The sequence below is a fragment of the Oryx dammah genome, unplaced genomic scaffold, assembly GCF_014754425.2.
Source record: "Oryx dammah isolate SB20612 unplaced genomic scaffold, SCBI_Odam_1.1 HiC_scaffold_21, whole genome shotgun sequence".
Taxonomy (NCBI): domain Eukaryota; kingdom Metazoa; phylum Chordata; class Mammalia; order Artiodactyla; family Bovidae; genus Oryx; species Oryx dammah.
The window spans coordinates 47,728,351-47,752,311 of NW_024070205.1; the positions used below are offsets into that span (position 1 = coordinate 47,728,351).

The following is a 23,961-nucleotide window of genomic DNA, read 5'->3' on the forward strand; positions in this document are numbered from 1 at the left end:
ACATTTGTTCAATAACTGTATCACTGTTAGGAAAAAAAAAAAAGAACCACCTAAAGATGTAGCCAAGGAGGAAGATTCCTGGCATCACAGACCCTGAAGGTACTTTGGATGCAGAACCCGGTATGGCAGAGGGCTACTGTGAGGGTTAACTGAAAGTCTCCATACAGAACAATTAATATCCCTATACTGACAAGAAGAAAGCCTGACAACTAGGGATCAGCTCCCTAGGCAAAACGATAGTTTCTCTAAAGAAATGCTCCCAAAGAAAAGAATCTTAAACATTCTGTTCCTTAGGGACTCCCCAAGCATAGTAGTTGGTCCCGTACTCATCACCCCAAGGTGAAGTCTATCAGTTAATAAACCACCCCCAAGAACAGTAATATATACACACATATATATGTATATATACATACAAATGTATTAATATACATACATCTCCACTGCCTTAGTCTAAAGTTGTGAAATAATAAATCGGGTCCATCATCTAACTAATAAGCATGCCAGAGACAAAACAATAACATTAGAGGTATTTTTCAAAGAAATACTTCACAGAACTTAAGAAGCCTCCCAAATGAAAGTTTGCTTATCTTTCTACTGGTTGTCAGTGGTCTATTTGTTGCAGTTTTTTGTGTTTTAGGGATATATGTTGACTTTTTCTAAACTTTTATTTTTCTCAGTTGTTTTTTAAAAATTTTGTTTATAGTGTTTTTAAAATTTTAATTTGGTCAAATCTCTACATTTTTTTCTTTAGGGTTTCCAAGTTTCCTGTTTTTCTTTAGAAGGCTCTAAGAGTATATATTTTCTGATATTACTTTTATTACTTAAAACTTTATAATTTAATTTTTATTCTATTATAAATTTCTATTCTATGTTGAGATTGTTTTGCTATCATTCTTTTTAATGTATTCTTTTCCCAGTGAAATGGAGTGCTTACATTACATTCCCACATATGTTGCATCTATTTCTGGAATGTCTAGTCCACTTCCCTTACGTATCTGTTCTTTCCCATGTCAGTATCACATACTTTGATTTTAGTCGCTTTATACTGCTTTAGTATCTGGTGAGTAAAAACCTCCTCTCTCAACACATTCCTTTTTCAAAAATATCTTAGACACTCTTACATATTCATTTTTTTCACTTAAGTTTCAATAATTTTTGTCCAGTTACAAGGAACATCATGGTGATTCTGGCTGGAATGGCATTAAATTCATATGGTCATTTGTGAAGGGAAGGCATCCCCATTTAACTGTAGTAATATATATAAACATATATACTAGGCAGGTCCTCTCCACACTGAAATATCTTGTTCTGTCATTTATTTCCCTTCTACTAAGTTTTACAATTCAGAGTTTTGTTTCAGCGGTTGTTCTGTGCAGTCATTATACCTTCTGAAATATATACATATTAGCCTACAGTCCTCATATAAAACATGGTTTGGCTGTTTGGCTTTACCTTCCTCTGGTTTTTCTTGCCAGCCTCAGCAGCCTCACCAGTCCCTTGCTATTCTGTTCAGTTGCTCAAACTTTCCAAATTATTTCGAGCCTCTGGGTCTTTGCATATTGACTACTTTGTACTCCAGTCACTTATCTTTTTGGTCCGTTTAAATGCTATTTCTACTAAGGCCTTCTCTGACCTTTTCCAAATTTAGATTAGGTTCTCCTGCATAGCACTCCGGTACTTTTCCATCCTAGTATATGTTTGTTTAGCATGCTCTCCCCACTACAATAAACTTTAGGCAGACTGTGTACTTACTTATCACATACCTAATGCCTAGCATATATATATACCTGATCAACAAAAGATTATTTTAATACAGTTGCCTATGATTTTAAAGACTTAACTGTATCTGAAGAACATATTCTCTCAACCAATTTAATTAGTAACAGCTCACTTTTTTTTAACTTTTTGGCTGCACTGCACAGCCTGTGGCATCTTAGTTCCTTGACCAGAGATTGAACCTGCACCCACTGCTGTAGAAACGCAGAATCGCTGGACCACCAGGGAAGTCTGCAAACAGCTCACTGTATTTGCTTCTGGGCCATTACTAAAAACACGTTTCAATAATGTGAAGCTTACAGCCAAGATAACAGACTCTAAAAACTATCTAAATACACTTAGTAAAGATAAAAGACACTTAGATCCTTTCAAAGATTCTGTTGTTGAGTTTTCCTCACTTTACCCTCGCAGACTATAAAGGTAAAACTCTGTCTTGTACGTACTACTAGTATTACTATTATTTCTCTTATCAGAACAAAAACACAATACACAAAACATACTAGAAATAGTTGGTTCTTTTTAATCAGCTATTGATGGTATAATAAAATAAATTTAAGTGGCACCTAATTTAAACATTTAAAATAGTTCATTGAAGGATAATCTACAATGCAGTATGTTAAGCCAAATAGTCAAAATAACACCCTTTTTTTTTTTTCAAGAAAGAAGAAATAAAGGCATGATCAAAATTATGACCAACAAGTTGGTTTCATTTGGACACTTATAGATGATTCTGTAGGCATACTGGCAGGCATGATGTTCAAATATCAACCCATTTGACTTTAGAAATAATGGTAAGAAAGCTATACATTTCAGAATTAATGTCTGAAATTAATGAAAAATATCCACCAAATATCACAACAGATCTTTTAATGACTAAGTTTTTTAACATTACAATTGTTATTCTAGGGAACACTTTTTTTTTCTTTGAACATTTACCCAAATGTTCAATATGTTAAATAATTTACACAAGAGAAATAAATTTTGTGTTCTGTACAAATTAGAGGACTCATGAATATAATCCCTTCCTACCACCAAAGCTCAAATTTGCAATGGTCTCAGCAGAAAATAAACAGTTCACAATTTAAACAGAATTTATAGCATTACAAAAATTTACAGGACTCCTCTCTTATCATTTTCTTTCGAACAATAAAGGTTATAGTGACAGAAATGAATGATCAGAATGTAAAAATATTTGTGCAAAACTGCATTAATTGTTCTTACCATTCAATAGAGGTAAAACCTATGAACACACAATAACAATAATGAAGAAAACTACACTGAAAGTAATTCTATTTTAGATTTCAAACAACATTGATTATATTATTACTAAACATTCAAAGAAAACGTGGCACCATGAGCAGCAGGAGCAACAAATGATTTGGCAACTATGCCAGCTAAGGAAGCTGACACTGGAAAATGCCAAAGTGTATCTCCACACCAGCCATCCATCTCAAAGACTGGAAACAACTGTAGGGCTTAAAACTCACTTCAATGTCTTTATTCTTGGAATTTGCAGATCATAAACAAAATATTTAAGGAAGTCCTTTCCCCGCCTCTCCAGGAGTGTTTCTTGCATCACTGGAAATCCTTAGAAGAGCTGAATCATAGATTCTCTGGATTTACCTACACCAATCCATTTAACTGGGAGGGAGAAAAAGAGGATAAGAATAGTATTAGTCCATGTATAATGTTCAATCTTTGGGATTAACAGATACTCCACTTTTCTGTGTTACCATTTAACTTCCCCCCCATGTCTTTTGCTATCTTTTTCCTCTAATAGCAGATTATGCCAATTTCTAAACAGAATGTGCAGTCAACATCCAGGACAGGGTAGTATGCCTTAAAATTTTCCTGTATTAATTGTACAATATTTACAACTGTTCAGTTCCTAGTGATTAGTGAAATACTGGCCCAAACCAGCAGAGACCTAAAGAACCTTTAATCAAATTCCTAATTAACTAGAAAAGATAGGCATCTTTAATAAATGGATGACAGTAAGAGGACACTGAAGTGACACTGTAACATCCATATCTCACAACAAGTAGAAATATCTGGAAGAGAATACTATTTAATTTGCACAGCCTGAGAATCTGGCTACTGTACCAGTCTAGGGGAATCTCTCCTCATTGGCACTACATGGGCAAACCGTTATGGCATTTTATAGATGTCATTGTTAAATTCACTGCTTTTTATATTTCAGAAGACAATGACGAAGTACAATGAGCAAACATGCTTATAAGATTTAATATCAAGCTGGGAGACACAGCTAGCAATATGGAAAACAAGATTCATGTTTGGAGATGAACCATAAATATAATCAGCAATATAAAATCAGGTTAAGTGAACAACAGATTTTATACAGAGGATATTTTCCACTCTACCTTTTGTCTCTGAAATCTCCAACAGTACCAAAGGGAAAAAAGCAATGTTTTAAAAGACAGATTTCACATAACTAGTTCATAGCCATGACTTAGTTATGTCTAACTCCTTGGCCAGCTTATTTTTTTTTAATAAAGAAGTTTTATTCTTTATTCTTTCGTTTTTTTCAAGTTGGATTTCCTATCTTCTGCATCTATTATTTCCTAAAATCTAGTCAAGAAACTTCACCAACTCTCAAGGGTGGCTTAACCTCAAGTGGAAAAGAAATCACAAACCAGTTTTGATGGTGGTAAAGACAAAAGGATTTATTATTAAGAGGGAGAAAGAAATAAGAATGAATGTCATAGGGCAAAAAGAAAAAAAAAAGACTAACAAAGAATTAAAAATAGGGTCAAAAAGGGTGAGAGGTAATATATTGTCTTGAGGCATGTGAAGGATTACAGAAAGATTTTTATCTTTCCTGGGCATCTGTGCAAATCATAAGTACTCTACAGAGGAAGAATCTGTTTTACCCTATTTCAAAGATAGTTGAAATCAAAAGTAGAAAAAATAGTTGTTCATAAAGTATATTTACCTGGAATTTGAAGTTCATCTTCAATAAATCGAACATAGTTTTGTGCATTAATAGGTAGTTCCTTAAAAGTCCTTGCATTTGATATGTCTGTGTTCCATCCTGGGAGAGTCTTATACTGAACTTCAACTTTATTTAAGACTTCTTGGTTTGCTGAAAGTTAAAGAATAAATATATTTGCCCATGGTGTACACTGCCTATTGTCAAATGAGTTTTTAATACATCATAGGTTCACTATCTCTTACACTGGAGCCAAATAATGTTTTGAAATTTATAATTTTTCAGAATTTAGGGAGGTAGAAAAGTACACTATCTAGTATTTCATAATCAAACATATTTTTGCAGCAATAGGATTATTCACCCTAAGTGGATAGTGTTATTAATCAGTTCAAGTCAGGTTTTGCTGTCAAATGAGTTTCGGTGCCAAACTTACAACTTTCCGTTTTCAGAGCTTTTTAGACTTCCATACTATGGATTGGGGGTTATGGATCCGTATAACGGCAGCAATGTCACAGAAAGAAGGTTTGCATACGTGCTCTCACCTGGGAAATCCTCTATTGTTTTTGTGACTGTATACAAAGACTTAGCAGAAAAATTTCTTCATTATCCCACCTAACCAGTTTCTCTGTATTCCCTAATAGAAGCTGAAAATGTACTAAAACAAGAACAGTGTCTTTGACCGGAGGTTGTATGGTGGATGCTATGGGACACTCCAGACTTCCTCTTCAGGAGTCACACGCTAATCCCCCAGCTATGGGAGTACTGCCTGCTGAGAACGCACAGTTCAGAATCTCCTCAGCGGTCTCCCTGGAGCAGCCCATACCAACGACTAATCAAAATGGGGATATGAAGGACCTGCCTATTTACCTTAACTTGGGACTACTCTGGAGGACTATTCTAGTCCCAGAGTTTCCCATGGGACCAACTGAGGGTTTTTCATGGAACTTCTTGGCAGTTCAACTTCTGCTTAATCCTGCTACTTCTTTCCCCCTCCCTTACAGACATTGTTGCTCAGAGCGCTTGCGAACAAACTACCTACACATACATCTCTGTAACACAGACTGTTTCCCAGGGAACCAAAAGTAAGACAACTGGTGCCAGGAGTGGTCTGAGGAAGAAGGCTCTAGAATGGGGTCTGGAAGCTGGATTGTTGCCAGCAGGCTGGCAATGAGGATGCTTGCTAGTGGTAGAGAGAGTACAGCCTTTGGCATGTTCTAGTAGCGCAACTGTTCACACAAGGTGAACTGGGATGCATGGTGGGAGGTAAGGCACTGGCAATAGCTGGAGTACTGAGGAATGAGCACAAGGGAAACAGCTCTGGATGGATGCCATTCATGAACTGGACAAAGACAATCAAAGGTTAATGGAAACACCTAGAGAGAATCTCATCTCCTACAGTGGAGAGCAGGAAGAGCTGAGGATCAGGCTTAGGACTCAATCATACAGATGGCAGAGCTCCAGAGAAAGCTGAACTCTCAAATCCAGTGAATCTGCTACGACAAGGCCAGATCCTGTTTGAGAAAAAAGTGGGACCCTGAGACTTCTGAGACATCTGGCTGAATCCTTCTACAGATTCGCTGATGGCCTGCAGAATGGCTGAGGCTTCCCCTGGCTTGAGGATGATGCAGAAGCCTCTCAGGGCCTCCTCTCCTGACATGCAAACATAAGTTAGCCAAGGAGTCAAGGGGCCTGCTAAAGGAGGAGAGGAAATATATTCTGAAGGATCTGTGGGACTGAGCCAGTATTTACTAGTAGGAGCGAAAGGAATATGTACAGAACTGGATCCTAAAGGTACAGGATGAAAGGATTCTGCAAGCGGTGGAATAAAAAGTTTAATAAGAGAATATATGGATACATGAGTTCTCTCCTATGATCCATGATACAATGAGAATGCATCATGTTAGGAATGTTCATGGACATCTAGAGAAAGTGATGAACCACACTAAGTCGCACTGCTTGTGACAGTCCATAGAAGAAGAAATCAAGAGACTCAGTGGGGCTTCTCCTTTTAGCCACAAGGGAGTAGATGGTTCTAGACGAACTTTTCTAGCATAAATAACTGTAAAACTGGATAAAATACATGACAGCTCTTTCCAGGTAGTGGTCAATAGGTAGTACAAACTGTGGTCTCTGAGAGGAAGAAAACTCAAGCAATTCCTGAAACTACTTAACTCTCTGCCAGGGACAATTTCTTGATCAAGCAAAGTCAGGACACTGGTGGTCCCACTGACCTGAGAACACAGATATCAGATTTCAGGAAAGCTGAAGCAGCTAGAATCATCAAGGGCAAGCATCAGAGAGGAGAGAGCTATACAGAGAGGGTATTCCTCCCCCAGAAATGGGTGTGAAGGTACCATGGCTAAAGCTCAACCATACACACACGGTTCCATGGGAGGCTTACTGGGTAGCAGCTGTCACACAGCTGAGTGGGACAAAGATTCTAGAGGTCAAGCAGTGCTGGTGAAAGGGAAGGGACAGGGTACATTGGAGCTCCAGCACTGCCAGATTGGAAAGATCTCTTTACACCTTGTTAACTCTCCTGGCATCCAGCTGAGACAACAGAAAGGCTGTTCACTAAAAGTAAAAAGCAAACTTTAGCTTGAAATCTACTATAGACTCTCCCTCACCCTGCTCGCTCCTCCACCCCCCACATCTAGCCCTCAACAAGGCCTAAACCTAAGCTCTGCCAAGACCCACAGAGACAACTTGGAGACTGTCTCACACTAGGTTAGAGAGATTTGGGAAACACCTTGCATTCTCCATATACTATATGAACAAAGTATTAAAAAAGCAAGCTATACAAGGTTCAGGATGACAAGCCAGTAATTCAACTGTCCCCTAAAATAAGAACCAATACTCTTCAGAGTAAGATAACAGAATCCAAGTCTCTACAACATATTATGCACAATGTCCAATATTCAACCAAAAGTCATGAGACACAGACAGTGATCCACAATCAAGGAAAAGAATAGTTAGAAGAAGCCAAACTGGAGATGGCCCAGATGTCAGCTAACAAATAATGACTTTAAACATGCTTCTAAGAACTCACAGTTCTTAATTCCCAAGGACTGGTCAAAAACCTACCAGTCTACCAAGTTCCATTAAGCTAGTCAATATTTCTTCATTTGACATATTCTTAGTCTTCCAGGATGACTAAATAATTTAACAGTTTCTATTTCTGGAAAATGGAAACATTTTTGGAACTTTCTGAGTAACTGAAGAACTCATATGACTAAAGATATGCCTGAAGAAACTCACTGGCTCTAGTAGGAAATCTCCTTACATCCATCTACTTTAGACACATAAGTTAGAAAAAAATCATTCCTGTAGCTTGAAGGACACAGTGGGTTAATGCATTAAGAGCCTGCTTACCCTGACAAGCAGAGCTCTTTTCTCCTATCTCACATTTCTCAGGGAAATACTTTTACTTTCAAAGTAGGGAAGATAAGATTCAGGAGCAGCATAACTGGGCCCAGTGGTACCATGTCTCTTCTTTCCTATTTCAAGTGTGAACACAAGCTTGTCATGACACAGCACCCAAATCCATAGCAACTATGAAACAAATGCTAGTGAGTATACTTGTACTATTCACAAAGGGCATTTCAAGTCTGTGGCTGTACATCATAAATTATACAGAAGAGTTTTATGACTTGCTCTGATACATACACCTAATAAAAGAGTACCTGGAAAATGAGGTATAATTTCACCATCTAATTTGTATGCAACTCCAACTTTGATTTCCGTAAACATGTCCAAAATATCCAATTTGGTAAGTGCCAACCTAATTTTGGAAGAAAAGGAGATGTCAACAACTTGATGAAGGAGTAAAGGAGAATTCATACAAAGCTAAAAGTTCCAAAGCAATTCTGAAAACTGGTTAGAATTATATTTTAAAGCATACCACACATAAAACACTACAGGGCAATATATGGATATATTTTCCTCTATTAAAAACAGTGACTTAACTGGTCTACTAGGGAGTCACTTTTCTAATAACTGTAATAGATTTTCACTGATTGATAGATCCACATCCTCTCGCTCAGTTTCTCAGGATCAACTAATACATATCCAGAGAGGGCGGCCTGGAGTAAAGGATGCATTCTGTGGCTGACACAGCAAAACTGACTATTCCACATGAAGGACGAGATACATGTACGATACATACACATATGCGATCAAGCCTCATTTCTTCATTCTCCTTTAACACTACCCTTCTGGTCAGAAATTGTCAAAGGAGAGTGAGGATTTCTTCATAACACATCAAAATCTCCCAATAAATTGACTGGAAAACAGTTTTCTAGGAAAATCTATAGAAATTAGATAAAACACTAGGTCCGAGATTCTTGTCCACAGATTTATTTTTTTATCCTTTATTCTAATATTTGCTAAAAGTTAAGCCTAAATAATACAAACATGAATACACTTTTACATTTATTATGTGTATGCAATATTAATAGCAACTTTTGCTGAGCATTTTTAGTGTGCCAGGCAGCATGCTATATACTCTCATCTAGATTTCAAAATACCCCTTTGATGTAGATAGTACTATTATTTAGATTTTAAAGATGATGAAAAAGTCATAGAAAGATTATCTTACCCAAAGTCACATGGCATAATGTATGGATCTGATATTTGAATCCAGAAGTCAGATGTCAATCAAGCCTATCCACTGAATCAGTTACGTTGCCTCCCCTCTGATATACATACTCTATGTTGCTCCATCTACCTACTCTTACCTTTCTACCTGCCTGTCTTACCTCCCGCTGAACTTATCTGCATGTAAGAGCATCAAGATTTTCTCTCCCAACCTTGGATGTCTAGGGAGAACAACTAGGCTTTCTCTCCTTATGCACCCCTCCCCTATATTTTGGTCCACTTCTGAACTGCAATTTCATTTGGAGTCTAAAGAGTGAAATTTTTGTATTAGTGCACTACCTCAAGTTTGCACTCCACAAAATTTAACCTGTAGTCATGAACTGTCATTTATGAAATAAGTGTTTCTAAGAATACTCACGCGGTAAAGCCATTAATCATATGAGCATATTTGAGCAAAACAAGGTCCAACCAGCCACATCTTCTTTTCCTTCCTGTCGTTACACCAAACTCTCTACCCCTTGTTTGTAATAATTCTCCAATTTCCTAAAGAACAGAAAATAAAACTTTAGGATTAGAATACCAATACTCTAAATCTAGTAGATCATATAACATGTTATAGATCATATAACAAGGCATAAAGTTTCTTAGAGATAAACATCTTTCAGAAAAAATAACTAAATTGGAAGGTATAATTTCACAGAGATAGATTTTATGTGAAGGAGGCATTATTTGAAATACATTCACTTTTGACTTTATTTTTTAACCACTGTTTTAAGACCAACATTTTTTTAACATTATACAGATAACTTCTAAAAATTTAGATTAACATATATAAATATTGCATATTAAAAACTAAGCTGCTAATAATATTTACTAAAATAGGTAAGTTAGTCCAATTTGTTCTAAGAACTGTAGTTTGATGATTTTCCTGAAAACCATAAGGCAAATTCCCATCTAGTAGTTGCTACCACAATGTCCTTTCAAAGAAAATTAAGATTGAAAACAATGCTCAAAGATCTAAGCTACAGCCACTCCCTACAACCTAATTTTCCCATCTATCATCTATCTATTCCGTAATTTATATCTTTCTGATTAAAGCCATCATTTCATTATTACACATATTCTCACAGAATTACAACTAAAATACTGCTTTGTCAGGTTTGAATTTCAGCCTTGTTTATCTGTGTGGCCTGGGGCAGTTCCTTTAGTTCTCCAGGCCTCAGTTTCCCCATATGTAGAATGGGGATGGTAATAGCACCCAGCTCCCAGAGTTGCTGTGAGGATACAAAGAGCTTCTAAGTTTACAGCAATTAAACAGTGGCTGGCCTGAGGTCACCACCAAGTAAACAATGGGCTATGATTAGACAATGTCTAGAGATCACTTTCCTCAACCTTGACTCCTAATAAGCTCTTGGTGAAAGATACCTGTTATTTTTAAATTCTCCCTCCTCTACTATCTTAATCCCCTTCGTAACCCACCTTCACTTGCCTGCAATTACAGTTACCTTTAAGTGCCCACTAATCTCTCCCCTTTTGTTGCCAATCTGTTGCCACTAACAATAAAGGTATATGTAATTTTCTTTAAAGTTGTGCTGCTATATCTTGCAAATTAAGTGAAATGCATAAAAGACAATAATTCATTAAGAAAAAAAGCATGATTTTTAATTTTCAAACTTTTGAATCAGATTTACTGAGAAACAGGCTTACATTGTCTTGCTCTGTAGGAAAGGCACCAATACCAACTCTAGTTGTATAAGCTTTCACAACTCCATACACTTCTCCAACGTTTTGAGGGGGCATACCCAAGCCAGTACACACACCTCCAACTGTACAGTTCGAAGAGGTCACAAAAGGATAAGTTCCTAAAAACAGAAACAAACAGTAAAATACACACAAATGATAGACGTTATTTTTTTAAATTCTGCATTTGAGTATATTCTAGGTATTTGACAGACTTATGGAACCACCCTTTCAAAGCCTCGATGTTTTATTCCTGATTCTTTTTGTCTGTAGAGATAAAAACATAGGTGGTTAAGCTATAGCTGTAGTGCTATACTACAGACGCTCCTTGAGTACATGCAATTACTCGGTTCTGTCCAGTAGGTACTCACCTAATTTAATGCCAAAACTCTGGTGTTATCCTACTATGTAGATTTATATTTTATACTTTCCTGTTAATTTAAAACAGGAGTAAATTTATTTTACTCCCTTGATACGGATACCCCAGCAGCCTAGAGTGACAAAAGTACACCAAGAATTCTGTGGTATTCCACAGTTTATGAGCTTTTGATGTCTCTTCAGGGAATAAACCCCAGAAATGACAAGAGTAATCAAAGGTGTACTTCCTACCCTCCTCAACCCTGACCCCAAGATCCTCTTCATACTTGAACTATCCCCTATGCTAACTAGACAATGCTTTCTTCCAGATTGGATAGGCATATTATGATATCAAGAATATATATCTACTGTACAGAAATACACTTTAATTGGCTTACTTGGAGTCAGAAGTCAATGAAATGTTAGTAACAACTGAGAACAGTCTTATACTGAGAGATCATGTTTAGCTTGAAAGGCCAACAAAGGCAGTAGTTTGAAGATGATAAGCATCAAATTTTTAAACTCAGAATCTCACATCCAGGGAGTTAATTAAACAGACTTCCAGAGATCTTAGGATGTACATGCTTAGTAACAGTGTATATTATTAGCTCTTGATAGTTTTTAAAAGACTGAATTATAGGTTCTTTCACAGAATTCATCTAATCATTTTTCAGTTCCAAGGAAATACAGTCTGGAATTGCTATAAACCAAACAACAAAAATCCCATTGACCCAAAGAGTGATTTCATTTTTCTAATGAACTGCAAAACACAAAATATTCCCTTTTTTAAAAAAGGGTTAGGATAAGATGACAAACTTTCATCATTTCTGAATATACAAGCAAAAAGCCTTATTCTAAAATCCTTTAATGCTAGCATTAATCATGCATATCTTAAGCAATTTAGGACTCAGTTATGCTCCCCATACACTGTATCTCACTTACCAAAATCAATGTCTAGTAGTGCTGCATTTGCCCCTTCTACCAAGATCTTCTTTGGTGGCCCATGGAGAGCTTCATACAGGAAATAAACTCCATCTCTCACCATCGGTTTAATCCTTTCCATATAACCCTATATACAAAGACAAAAACCAAGCTCAATGTATACTAATAAATTTACAGTGTAAACCATCTGAGTAAAAATTACCCAACTTTTGACAATGAAAACTGACAACTGGAAAGGAGAAAGGGATTGGTGACAATGCTCACCCTATTGCAACATTTGGATTGGCTTTGGTCTCTCATGCTGATTCTCCAGAACCAGAAAAGAGACACTATTTGAAGAGAAGCAGTACTCTTGCCTGGAAAATTCCATGGACGGAGGAGCCTGGTGGGCTGCAGTCCATGGGGTCGCAACTGAGCAACTTCACTTTCACTTTTCACTTTCCTGCACTGGAGAAGGAAATGGCAACCCACTCTTGCCTGGAGAATCCCTGGGATGGGGGAGCCTGTTGAGCTGCCGTCTCTGGGGTCGTACAGAGTCAGACACGACTGAAGCAACTTAGCAGCAGCAGCAGAGATACAATGAAACTCAAACGTTCTACTTCAACCTCACTGCAAATAATGATAACAATCTTCTGAACAGCCCAGTACTCATACTTCATATACCAGCTTTTAGGAAAATAAAAAGAACTGAATATTGTGCTTTTATATTTTGTAGGTATTAAAAAAGCAGCACTTAAGAGTCCATATAACCATAAGTGCATCAAAGGCTTTCTCAAAATGTTGTCAGGGCCACCAGTGACATTGCCAAGCAAGCAAGTATCAATAATTGATTACTAATATTCTTTTCCCACTGTATTTCATTACAGTAAAATACCTTAGCAGTATTACTAGTAATATCAATACTAACTCACATAAACATGATAAAACTTTCTCAAAACATGTTTAAAGTATAATACTGCTTAATTCTAGAGATTCAATTAAAAATATAAACAAGAGTTCCCCCAAGGTCTATAGTATAACTGCAATAAAATTTAGTTTCAACCATGTTTAGTCAGACCAGTATGGAAATTCCAAGATCCACTCATGAACTCACTGAGTATGTTATACCTATTGATGGACACATAATCCCCCTCTGGCTCTAGCCGCCAGTCTCATGCTTCTTTCTGTTTTAGTCCTTTATTTTTAATGCCTGGAATGACTGTACCATTCATCATGTTCCTTAAAGTCCTGGTTCCACATACAGCAGTCCCCCCACATATCCTAGGGGAATATGTTCCAAGACCCCCAGGGGATGCCTGAAACCACAGACCATACCAAACTCTACATACACTGTGTTTTCTATATCCATACACACCTTTGATAATATTTAAGTTATAAATGAGGCACAGCAAGAGATCAACAATAACCAATAATCAAGTAGAACACTTATGTCAATATACTATAATATAATAATTATGTAAAACACTTATACTTTTACAACAGCAAAACTAGCACAAATTTCTTTTTCCTTCTTTACAATTTCACGGATAGAAGACTTATTCTTCCTGTAGACCTTAGCAACCACAGCGTATTTTTCTCTTTCCTTATTAAGTCAAGAACTTTCACTGTATGGTTTCTCTTTGGTGTATCCAAATTGCCAGCATTATTGCTCTTGTACCTTGGGGGCATTAGCAAGTTAAAAGGGTCACTTGAATATAAGCACTGTGATAACAGGACAGTCAATCTGGCAAGGGAAATGGAACTAATGGGCAGGATGCACTGGACAAAGGGATAACTGATGTCTTGAGCAGGACGGAGCAGGACAGCAAGAGGTTTCATCACGCTACTCAGAAGGTCTCAAATTTAAAAGTTAAGAGTTGTCTTGCACTTGACCACAGGAAACTGAAACCACCAAAAGCAAAACCAAGGATAAAGGGGGAATACAGCTCAACACCTATTAAGAATCTTCTTACCTAATTCTGGTCATTATTATTCATATCCTTTACATTCATATGGAATTATGTATAGAATAGAATTGAAAAAATACACCTGTATATTAGCATGTAAATATTTTCAAATTGCTACTAATAAATTTAAAATATTTGTTGCATGACAGAACGAAAACAAAGTGGCAGTCTATTCTAAGCAATATACTGAAATCCAAATACCTAACATTCACAATGTCCCTTGAAGGTCACTTTTTCAGAAAAAATTCAGTGAGTAGGTAGACCTAAGGTCTGCTAAAACTCTAAAATGACATATAAGGTATGTAAATTCTTATTCAGTTCTGGAACTGATGTCATACTTATTCACAGGAAAGAAAGAGTAACTGTCAGCAGCTTGAAACTTCAAAGATTTTGGAGGAAGGGAAGGGTGGAGAGGATAGGCAACTTGATTATGACAACTTAGGCACCAACTGTGGTCCTAATCTTTGGTCATCACCTTCTATGTCTCTAAAGAGTACAGTGCTTTAGAGCTGTCCCTGCAACAGACCCTTTGGGGTATCAGTCCTAAATGTGCTGGTTAGCTTTAAGAGTTATCATCTCTCATTTGTCCCTTAGTTGATCTATCCGCCAAATGCTTATGAGTGATTTTTATATAATACAAAGTTAGTCCTTTTTTTCTGCTCAAAATTATTGAGTAGCTAACCTTCCTATTACTGTGTATAACATCAACGTAAGACTTATGATTTGGTTCCTACTGTGTCTAATTTTCGTGATCTCATTCACTGTAGCCTGTCAGACTCCTTTTCAAGGACTTTATTCTTGCTCCCTGGTCCCCACTGGGTGTTTTGTTAAAGCCACATCATGTAAAGTTACTCAAACACGCCACGTCCTTTTAGGCCTATATGCTTTTAGACTTACCTTCAGTTTTTGTAATTCACCTTCAATGTCTATTTCCAAAGTAGGGTATATAGATTTGTACTGGTTAGCCAGAACTTTGAACCTGAGAAAAAACGGATAAATCAAGACCTTAGCTCTGTTTTAAAATATTCTGAATAATTTTATTCCATTCAAATGATTTCTGGAGCTAAGTGCTCTTAATAACAATCCCCAAAATTAAGTTACACTCTGAGAAACAGAATCTAATTAAGGTCAGTCATATGAATAAATGATACATTCGAAATATGTTTTACTGATAGGAATATCAACAATATAATTAAGGTGATGTGTGAGGGGCAGGAGGAGCAGGGAATGACTCAAATCTGTAACCACAAGACTTAAATCTGAATTAATTATATTATACTCTGTGAAAGATAAAAGGGAATGGTCTAAAATGATGCTTTTAGGAGAGTCAGCAGCAGACATTAGCAACTTGTCTCCAATATTCTCACTGAAGGTGCCCTAACAATGCAGACAGACAAACTGCTGACTGAAAATGGATACAGCGAGTGATCTTTGAGGCTGTTATTAGATGCAACCAACTAACTCATCACTGAGACACCATATAGTTTACTGATGATTATTAGGTTTCCCATGGAGATTTTTCTACAGTGATTAAACGTCAAGGTGGCATTCCTATTTTTCAAGCTGAGCTTGATACATGTTAGTTCACAAATACTTGATAACCTAACTATTTCTAGGTGAAAGGATACAGCAGTGTCTTTGAATTTGAAAATCTAAGGATCAAGACCCTAGGATATGAAGACCCCACCATAGCACTGCCACATCCCCCAGGAAACATGTCTATTTCTCAGTAAAGCATTCTAAAGTCCAATCCTTAAATATAATTTTGGCTTTGTCTTTCTGGGGGTACTCATATGATATCAACATCATGTTATTTTCATGAAGTTAATCTCAAATTAAGGACCAATTCAAATGTAATAAAAAATAACTTTAGTATTTCAAAAGAAACAAAAAAGCCAACCACCACGAATCAATTAGAATACAGATTTTTATCAATTTGCATATTGAATTTTAAAAATTCTAAAAATCTATTTGCTCTTTCCATTTCGAAATACAAGATAGTTACCTCTCAGAGAAGCCATCAAAGTCAGAAACAAGATCGCACATCCTGAGTCCACTCCGAGCAGCTTTGGAAGAATAAACTGGGCCAATGCCCTTTTTTGTGGTACCCAAACTTAAAAATAGATCAAAACAAGCTCCGAGTTAGAAAAGAAAGATCCAGTTCTTAATGGTCAGCTGACCACAAAGAATTAAGTTACTATGAGTGTTTTCTATTTATGCTATTTGCTTTATGTTTATTTTCATGATCTTACTGATTTTCTGTGAAATCTAAACAGGATAGTCTAATAGCTATTTTTCTTAACCTTCTGGCCTAGAATTGAAACAAAAAAAGACTAGATATGCTTAAAACTGCACACACACACACACCCACAAAAACCCACAAAAAACAACATACTTTTTTCCTGCTTGTTCTTGTCTCTGTTGTTCCTGGATGCCATCAGCTGCCTGATGAAAATCAAATACTGAGGGAGAAAAAACAAAATCAGCTGTTATTGACTCAAAAGTAATGTAGGAAAGCAAAATGTATTTTGTTTTAAATTACTTAAGTTACAAATCCCTTCAGCCTAGCTTCTTTATGACAAATACAATCCTAATTGGTATATTATTATGAAAATATACCTGATCATTCATTCCTATTTATTGCAATCTATCATATTTTTACAAATGAGTCCTTAAGACAGTAATTTTGGAACACCCTACCCTACAATTCTATACAGCTCATTTTACTCAGATATTCTCTGCAAGTTTTGGACTCTAGAATAATTTGGGGGTTATGTTGATCATCTCCCTCTTCTCTTCCTCATAAGCTAATAGTGGAGATAATATTAAAAACATCAAATCCCAGAGAAATCAGGAGAGAAGAAAAAAGGACAAATAGAAAACAAAGAGTAAATATAAATTCAACCATACCACTAATTATACTAAAAGTAAATAGTTTAGATACTCCAATTAAAAAGAACATTATCACAATGAATAACAAGCAAAGTCTTAATATACTTGTTGACAATAAATGAGCCATAAATATAAAGATATAAATAGGTTAATAATATGTGCAAATAAATAATATGTGCAAATTTGAAATCATTTATTTTCAAATAGAAGTAGAAAGCCTCTTGAAATACTACTTATTCATTTGATTAGCTAATTCTTCAGAAGTAGGTAATCTTAACCTAGTCCTTATCAGAAACAGAAAAAAAAAATTAATAATATTTCATGTACTTAAACTCAATTGTTACAAATTCATCCTACTTAGTTTTCAATAAAATTAAAGATCAAATCATCTATTAAACGCTTTCATATGTTTCTGATAAAAAGACAGTTATATATAAACATACTGCATCTTCTTACCAATATGAGCTCTGTCAGATATGATAAGCCTTTTCTCCCAGCCTTCCAGACCTAGAAGGAAGGGAAGAACAGACACGCTTAATTGAACATTTGTATAATAATTTTTAAATCGTAATTTCCTTAGAAATACAATGTTTAGAAGTGTTTTTCACTGAAGTAATCATTTTAGTATCTTTTCTTTTGTATAGGAAATATATTTAACAAGAATTTTCTCATCTGTCATTATACAAACTCATTCACAAATTCTATCTTTCTAAATGTTTTGCTCTAAGCTGTTCCAAACTCAAGCCAGCCATAGCCACATAAAATACTTTTAAGCATCCAAAAACACAAATGGTACAAAATAGCATTTTGTCAGCGGTGGGGAGTGAGGAGCAGAGCATGGGGAGAATTTTGAGAAAAGGGAGTTAATTTTGGGAATAGTGCCCTTTCCCAAGACAATTACAAAAAATGTGATTAAACAAAATAATAAAATGTTCTCACTAATTCTTCCAAAGTACTATCAATTACTGTACTTATTACACTGAATTATAAGAAGATCTATGTATCTTCCCATTTAAGTGTAAATGCCTGAGAGTAGGAGTCATGAGTTTTCATAACACGGGGTCTGGCATCCAATAAATGTTCAAAGAAAATGACTGTTGAATGAATAAATGAACTTAAATATTCTTCTTTAAAGACAGAACCTTAGGTTATACGTATTCTAAGGATTAGCCACCCAGCTCAGGTTATATGTATTCTAAGGATAAGCCACCAAATACTAATTTTGAAAATTAGTATTTGAACAGTAAAAATTAATTATTTTTGATAATATTCAAAGATTTGTTTTAAAAATATTCCTTATAAAGAAGATATTAAGCCCCCCCATAGTTGTTGACATGTAAACACATATGTATTCTAAAGTTAGCTTAGGCAATGTTACAAAGTAAATATTACAAAGAAATTCAGTAAGGTGGATTCAGCTGGGTTAGGTAGGGCAGAAGGAAAAACAGGAGGGCAAAACTATAAAGGGGGATGAAGAACAGTGGAGAGTAGCGTGGGAACCTTGACCTGACCAATTAAAGAAAGCAGACACACAAACAGGTAAAATTTCAGGGAAGACTGCAGAGAGAGAAGCAAGACAGGATTCTTTTAAGTCAGATTTAGTTGTCAGGAACACTTAAGGATGGATGGACTGCTACTTCTATGCATGAAAGATAAACTTTAAAAATTTAATAGGACTTAGTGTATTAAACATGAGTTAAGGGGAAACTACACTAACGATTTTTCTCAATTATGTTTTATTTGTACTGTCACAGTCCCCTCAAACTCTAGAAAGGCAGCCAAATTGAATGTAAACAGACTTCCAAAACTCCAGAAAACATAAGAGAAGGCAGGAAATCAAGTCTCTCTCTTTTTTTTTTTTAGATGGAAGTGGACACACTGCATAGAAGAGTCTACCTCACTTGGAGGGAGGGATCTAAACAACCCTCTTTTGTCCTGGGTTGTAGTAACCAAGGGACTTCCAGATCATCTCGGAAATGAGGCTAATGGTGTACAAAATGGGCTAAGTGGCTTCCTGAAACTGCCTTAAGCTAATTTTGGTTTGTGCAGAAGAGGATGCTAGTAAGCACAAGTGACACAATGAGCTTGTTTCCTAGAGTCGTGCCACCAACATATAGTAATTCTAGCTACCTAAAGATAAGGTTTGCAGACAACCAATGTATAAAAAATCAGGACTTACACAATGAATTTGCTATGCTTGTCTTTTGTTTAGAACACTGATTATAATGAATAAAATATAATAAAAAATATTAAAATAAATAAAAATTATGACATAAAAATTACGTCCTACAATAACCTGCAATTTTAAAGTAGAAGATAAAAATGTGAAGTTTTTTCTAGAATGAGAGTCCCTTTAAAACTTTACCCCCGCCCATCCCCCCAAAAAAACAAATAACTGGTTACCAGACAAAGCAGACTCATTCTTCATACCTTTTCCTTTTTGAACATTTTTTTCTGCTTCCTCAAACAATCCAGGTAGATGAATCACCACACCATTTCCTTAAAAAAAACACACAAATCCCAACTTTAAACAACTATATTTGTAATACATAATGATATTTAAACAAAGACATTTACAATAATCCTTATCTAGAACAGTAGAAGAGTGATACACTTTGATTAGCAGAACATTCTAATTTATCAGGGAGTTACCACAGAAATGACTCCAAGTCTTAAATAGTAGTAAAATGTAAATACACAATAGAACATAATACACATAATATAAAATACTTAAAATGACACTCAATAAGCTCTGAAATTTCTCTGAAATGAAGTGAAACTGTTGTTTTGAAAGGAACCAGTTATACAGTTTTAGGCAAACTGAACCAGATCACAGTCTTTCAACTTGGGGACTCAAACCAATTAGTGGCCATAAAATCAATTTACTGGGTTGTGATTAGCATTTTTAAAAATAAAAGACTAGAAGAGAAAATGTCAGATTGCATCTTATGTTACAAGCATTCAGAATCCATCCATGAAACAGACTTCTCACTTTTCTTACTATGCTTCATAGTGCTTGGAAACCTGATTCGATGATCCAACATTTTGCTACACAGTTAAGAATGCCAATAAGAAATAAATGCAAAGTAATCATTCCAAAAAGTATTAGGGCTAAAAGATCTAAAAGATGTGTTAAACAGTGAAAGTCAGGTATATTCCAGGAGGTACCATTGTCAGGATTAATGGGCAATCAATAAATCATTTGATTAGAGATTAAATAAGCTTAATGAAAAATAAACACTATTATCAACTAGGGGAAGAAAATCCCTAAGTTCAGTTTACATACTTACCAATGAATGCAGTAACATTCGGGTTAATTATTCCACTGGGTAAAAGGTGAAAATCATACTCCACAGAATCTACAACAACTGTATGGCCAGCATTATTTCCTCCCTGAAATACAAGATTGGGAAAACTAAACCTAACAATGAATATGACAAGCAATATAACTCCTTCCAAAGTGAATTAATGATTTCCTACTAAAATGACAATATTACTTGAGGCAACCCAAGTAATTGTCGCGAATACTTATTCTCTAGAGGCTTACAATAGTTTGGCCATCCTCTTTCCTTTCCCTACTTGTGTGATTATTCCTAACAGGATCTAGAAATTGGAGAATTCAGATTTCTGGAAGACTGAAAGACATATTCCATCTTAAAAAGAGAGAAAAAAATGAACAAAGTACAGGGAAGAATCAGCTTGTTATTCTGTTTCTGGCACTATGTGGAACATGTAGCAATCTACTTAATTATCCATTACACTGATCTTTAAAATATCCTTAAAGCTAAAAAAGTAATCTACCCTAACTTGATAGAAATATTCATATAATTCTCATTGTCTTAAAAGTGTGACAAGCAACTCTGACCTAACATTATTATTCTTATATTGATTTATCAACTAGGGTATCTCCCAAGCAATTCCCTCAACTATTAGTTATCCTAAAGATTAATTTTTAAATTTTAAAATCAGTCTTGTGAGCTTGGTTAGTGACCAGTTCCTTGAATCTGCTTGGCTCTGGCTAAAGTAATATACTGGGTCAAGGAACTTCTAAAGCTGAGCATCATAGTACAAATCCATGGTGAAATTTCTACTTTATGAAACAAAATGTGAAACTGAATTATAAAAATCAGGTACAAATGAGACAGTATTAAGTGATCAGACAATTTTTCTAATTTCTAAGCTTAAAAAGCATGAGGAAAAGACACAAATCAATTTATGTTTAAACATCTACAGAACACTAACAATAATTTAAAAATAAACAACAAACTAGGAATATATCTGAACAAATAAAAAGTTTAACAACATCTTTGCAGGATGTGACTGGTTTAACTTGATCACAAGGCTACCAAATTTACGTACTTTTATTGTCATCATGAATTCACAAAAATGCCAGAATAGGTCCTGCAAAAAAAAATCTTCAACAAAGCAAATACTTATTTACAGTGTTTTGCACTGTACAAAGAATTCCTTGCTTAAAGACTAGAGTTATGTATGTTTAAAAGAAAAAAAAAAGACTTGGCAGTGGTAGCCTGAAGTCCACCAGATAACAGGTAGGTGACAAGACACAGGAAGACAGAAGCAGGGATTTAAGCAATACTTCCTTCACTTGATACCATCAAAGGAACAGGTGAATATTTTTGTTTACTGTTTACTTATTTGTAGGCAACATCTGCAAATGGATACAAAAGGCACAGGAGGATGCACAGTAAAAAGTGAAGTCTCTCTTGTGCTCTTCTCTCCCCTTCCCTGCTACAAGGCTGGTGTTTCCACCTGCTTTTTGTGTCCTTCCCTAAGTAATTCTGCATATATAAACACATATTTGCACATTCCACTTATGCAAATAATAGCAGAGATATATACCTGGGCAAATTGCTTTTCTACCTAACAAATTTTAAAGCTCATTCTCTATAACCTCGCGAAGGGAAAACCTCATTCTTTCAACAGCTGCACTGTATTCTTTTTTATAAGGACACATACATTTATTAAACTGGTCCCACAGAAAGGCATTTGGGTTGTTTCCAACCTTTTGTCTTTATTAACAATGTTGCGATATACTTCCTGGTACATACTTTATTATTATTTTACCCTGGGCAAGTTTATCACCAACTCTGACAGAATCCTAAAACATTATATAAACTAAAGAATATACTGGAAAAAAAAAAGAACATATTGATTTTAGTCTTTCTTAAATAACCCACAAGACAATTCTTACTTGGTTTTTATGGGTTTTCTTTCATTCTATCCCTCATACCAATATTAGCCTTTTTATCACAACTTTCTGTGATTTAGGAAACTTCCAAGTTTCAGGAAAAATATTTTCAGAGTATGAAAACTCATTAAAATTTCTTCAAATCTTAGGAAAATGTTAATTTGTTATTATAACTATTTACTCTAAATTGTTATAAAACACTAAATTTAATGAATTCATATTAAACTGTTATAAAGTACTAGTGAATTTGAAACAATCAATAAAATGTTATTATTTAAGCAGAACCAGTTTTCTTTTTAATTCATTTGCTTAATATAAAACAAACTATCTACTTTGTAATTTTGATGTAGACTTTTAACAAAGTCTCTTTACTCTTTTTTTTTTACACAGTTGTTTTTAAAGATATACTAATTTAGTCATTTGGATAAATAATTTTTAACTCAGTTGTTCTTGTGTATAACAAAGCCTAGTACTCTCTTAGATAATAGCTTACTAAGATAGGACGTAATGATGGAAAGATAGTGGATTTGTTTGTTTGAAACAGGTCATTGTGATTGGTGATAAATGACTTTAGGGCAATATATATTCTTTGAGTTCTTCCAAGTTTACACACAGGTGGTGGTTCAGGCTGGAAAAGTTCAGCTGCAAAAGGCTTGAAATCACACTTTCGTGAACAGCTTGCTCAATCAAACATTAAACAAGATTGTTCAATAATCAATGCCTTATTAAGGATTCCTATATGGTTTAAATCCCACTTAAATTGTTTGATTGAGTAGGAAAATATGGTTAAATATATTCAAGAATAACCCTAAATTATCCTGCTGAGGAGTTAAGGGAGAAAATGTGTGTATTAGCTAGTATGTTTGGTCACTAGTGCCCTACGAGGGTTGGGGTGTAAAAGCTTCTAATCTTGAAACACTTGCTGTGCAGAAGAGTCCTAAGGTGAACTGAGACGGAGCCACTCATAAGGCATTTTTTTGACAAATCTATATATGATAAAACTTTTAGTATAGGGTCATTTCACAAAAAGCCTCAGATGAAGCTTCAAATTTCAACTGCCTATTTGGATGCCAATCTACAATATGTATAAGTTTTGTGTGCAATGTGCTTAGTCGCTCAGTCGTGTCCAACTCTTTGTGACCCCATGAACTGTAGCTCCTCTGTCCATGTGGACTCTACAGGCAAGAACACTGGAGTGGACTGCCATGCCCTCCTCCAGGGGATCTTCGCAATCCAGGTATCGAACCTAGGTCTCCTGCATTGCAGGCAGATTCTTTACCATCTGAGCCACCAAGGAAGCCCATAAATTGTGTGGAATATACGAAATTCTTCTTGGGAGCTGAGGAAATTGTTCTGAAACACAGGTCCAAGCAGGGGTCACATGTTAGCAGCAGACAGCAAAAACAAAGAGGTTTCAGTAGAACTACCATCGCCAGTCTTACCCAACCACCAACACCCACGACCACATTACTAGGGCAGATAGTCCTCCTTCTGTATCCACAGGAGATTGGTGCCAGGAGCCCCAGAGATACCAAAATCCACAAGTGTTTAAG

At 35.6% G+C, this 23,961-nt stretch overlaps 1 protein-coding gene across 1 annotated transcript in view; it reads right to left on the reverse strand.

Moving 5' to 3' along the window:
* Window positions 1-2,273: 2,273 nt before the first annotated feature.
* The window catches only part of ADSS2 (adenylosuccinate synthase 2), a 32,089-nt gene continuing 10,401 nt past the window's right edge, over window positions 2,274-23,961 (reverse strand). Inside the window, exons 2-13 of the mRNA XM_040263600.1 lie at window positions 20,490-20,592; window positions 19,630-19,698; window positions 17,656-17,706; window positions 16,703-16,769; window positions 16,313-16,420; window positions 15,205-15,286; window positions 12,362-12,488; window positions 11,030-11,184; window positions 9,741-9,865; window positions 8,410-8,507; window positions 4,730-4,879; window positions 2,274-3,417 (exon numbers count right to left, since the gene is read on the reverse strand). Coding sequence (XP_040119534.1) covers window positions 3,365-3,417; window positions 4,730-4,879; window positions 8,410-8,507; window positions 9,741-9,865; window positions 11,030-11,184; window positions 12,362-12,488; window positions 15,205-15,286; window positions 16,313-16,420; window positions 16,703-16,769; window positions 17,656-17,706; window positions 19,630-19,698; window positions 20,490-20,592 — 1,188 coding nt within the window. The 3' untranslated portion in view covers window positions 2,274-3,364. The remainder of the gene's footprint in view (window positions 3,418-4,729; window positions 4,880-8,409; window positions 8,508-9,740; window positions 9,866-11,029; window positions 11,185-12,361; window positions 12,489-15,204; window positions 15,287-16,312; window positions 16,421-16,702; window positions 16,770-17,655; window positions 17,707-19,629; window positions 19,699-20,489; window positions 20,593-23,961) is intronic.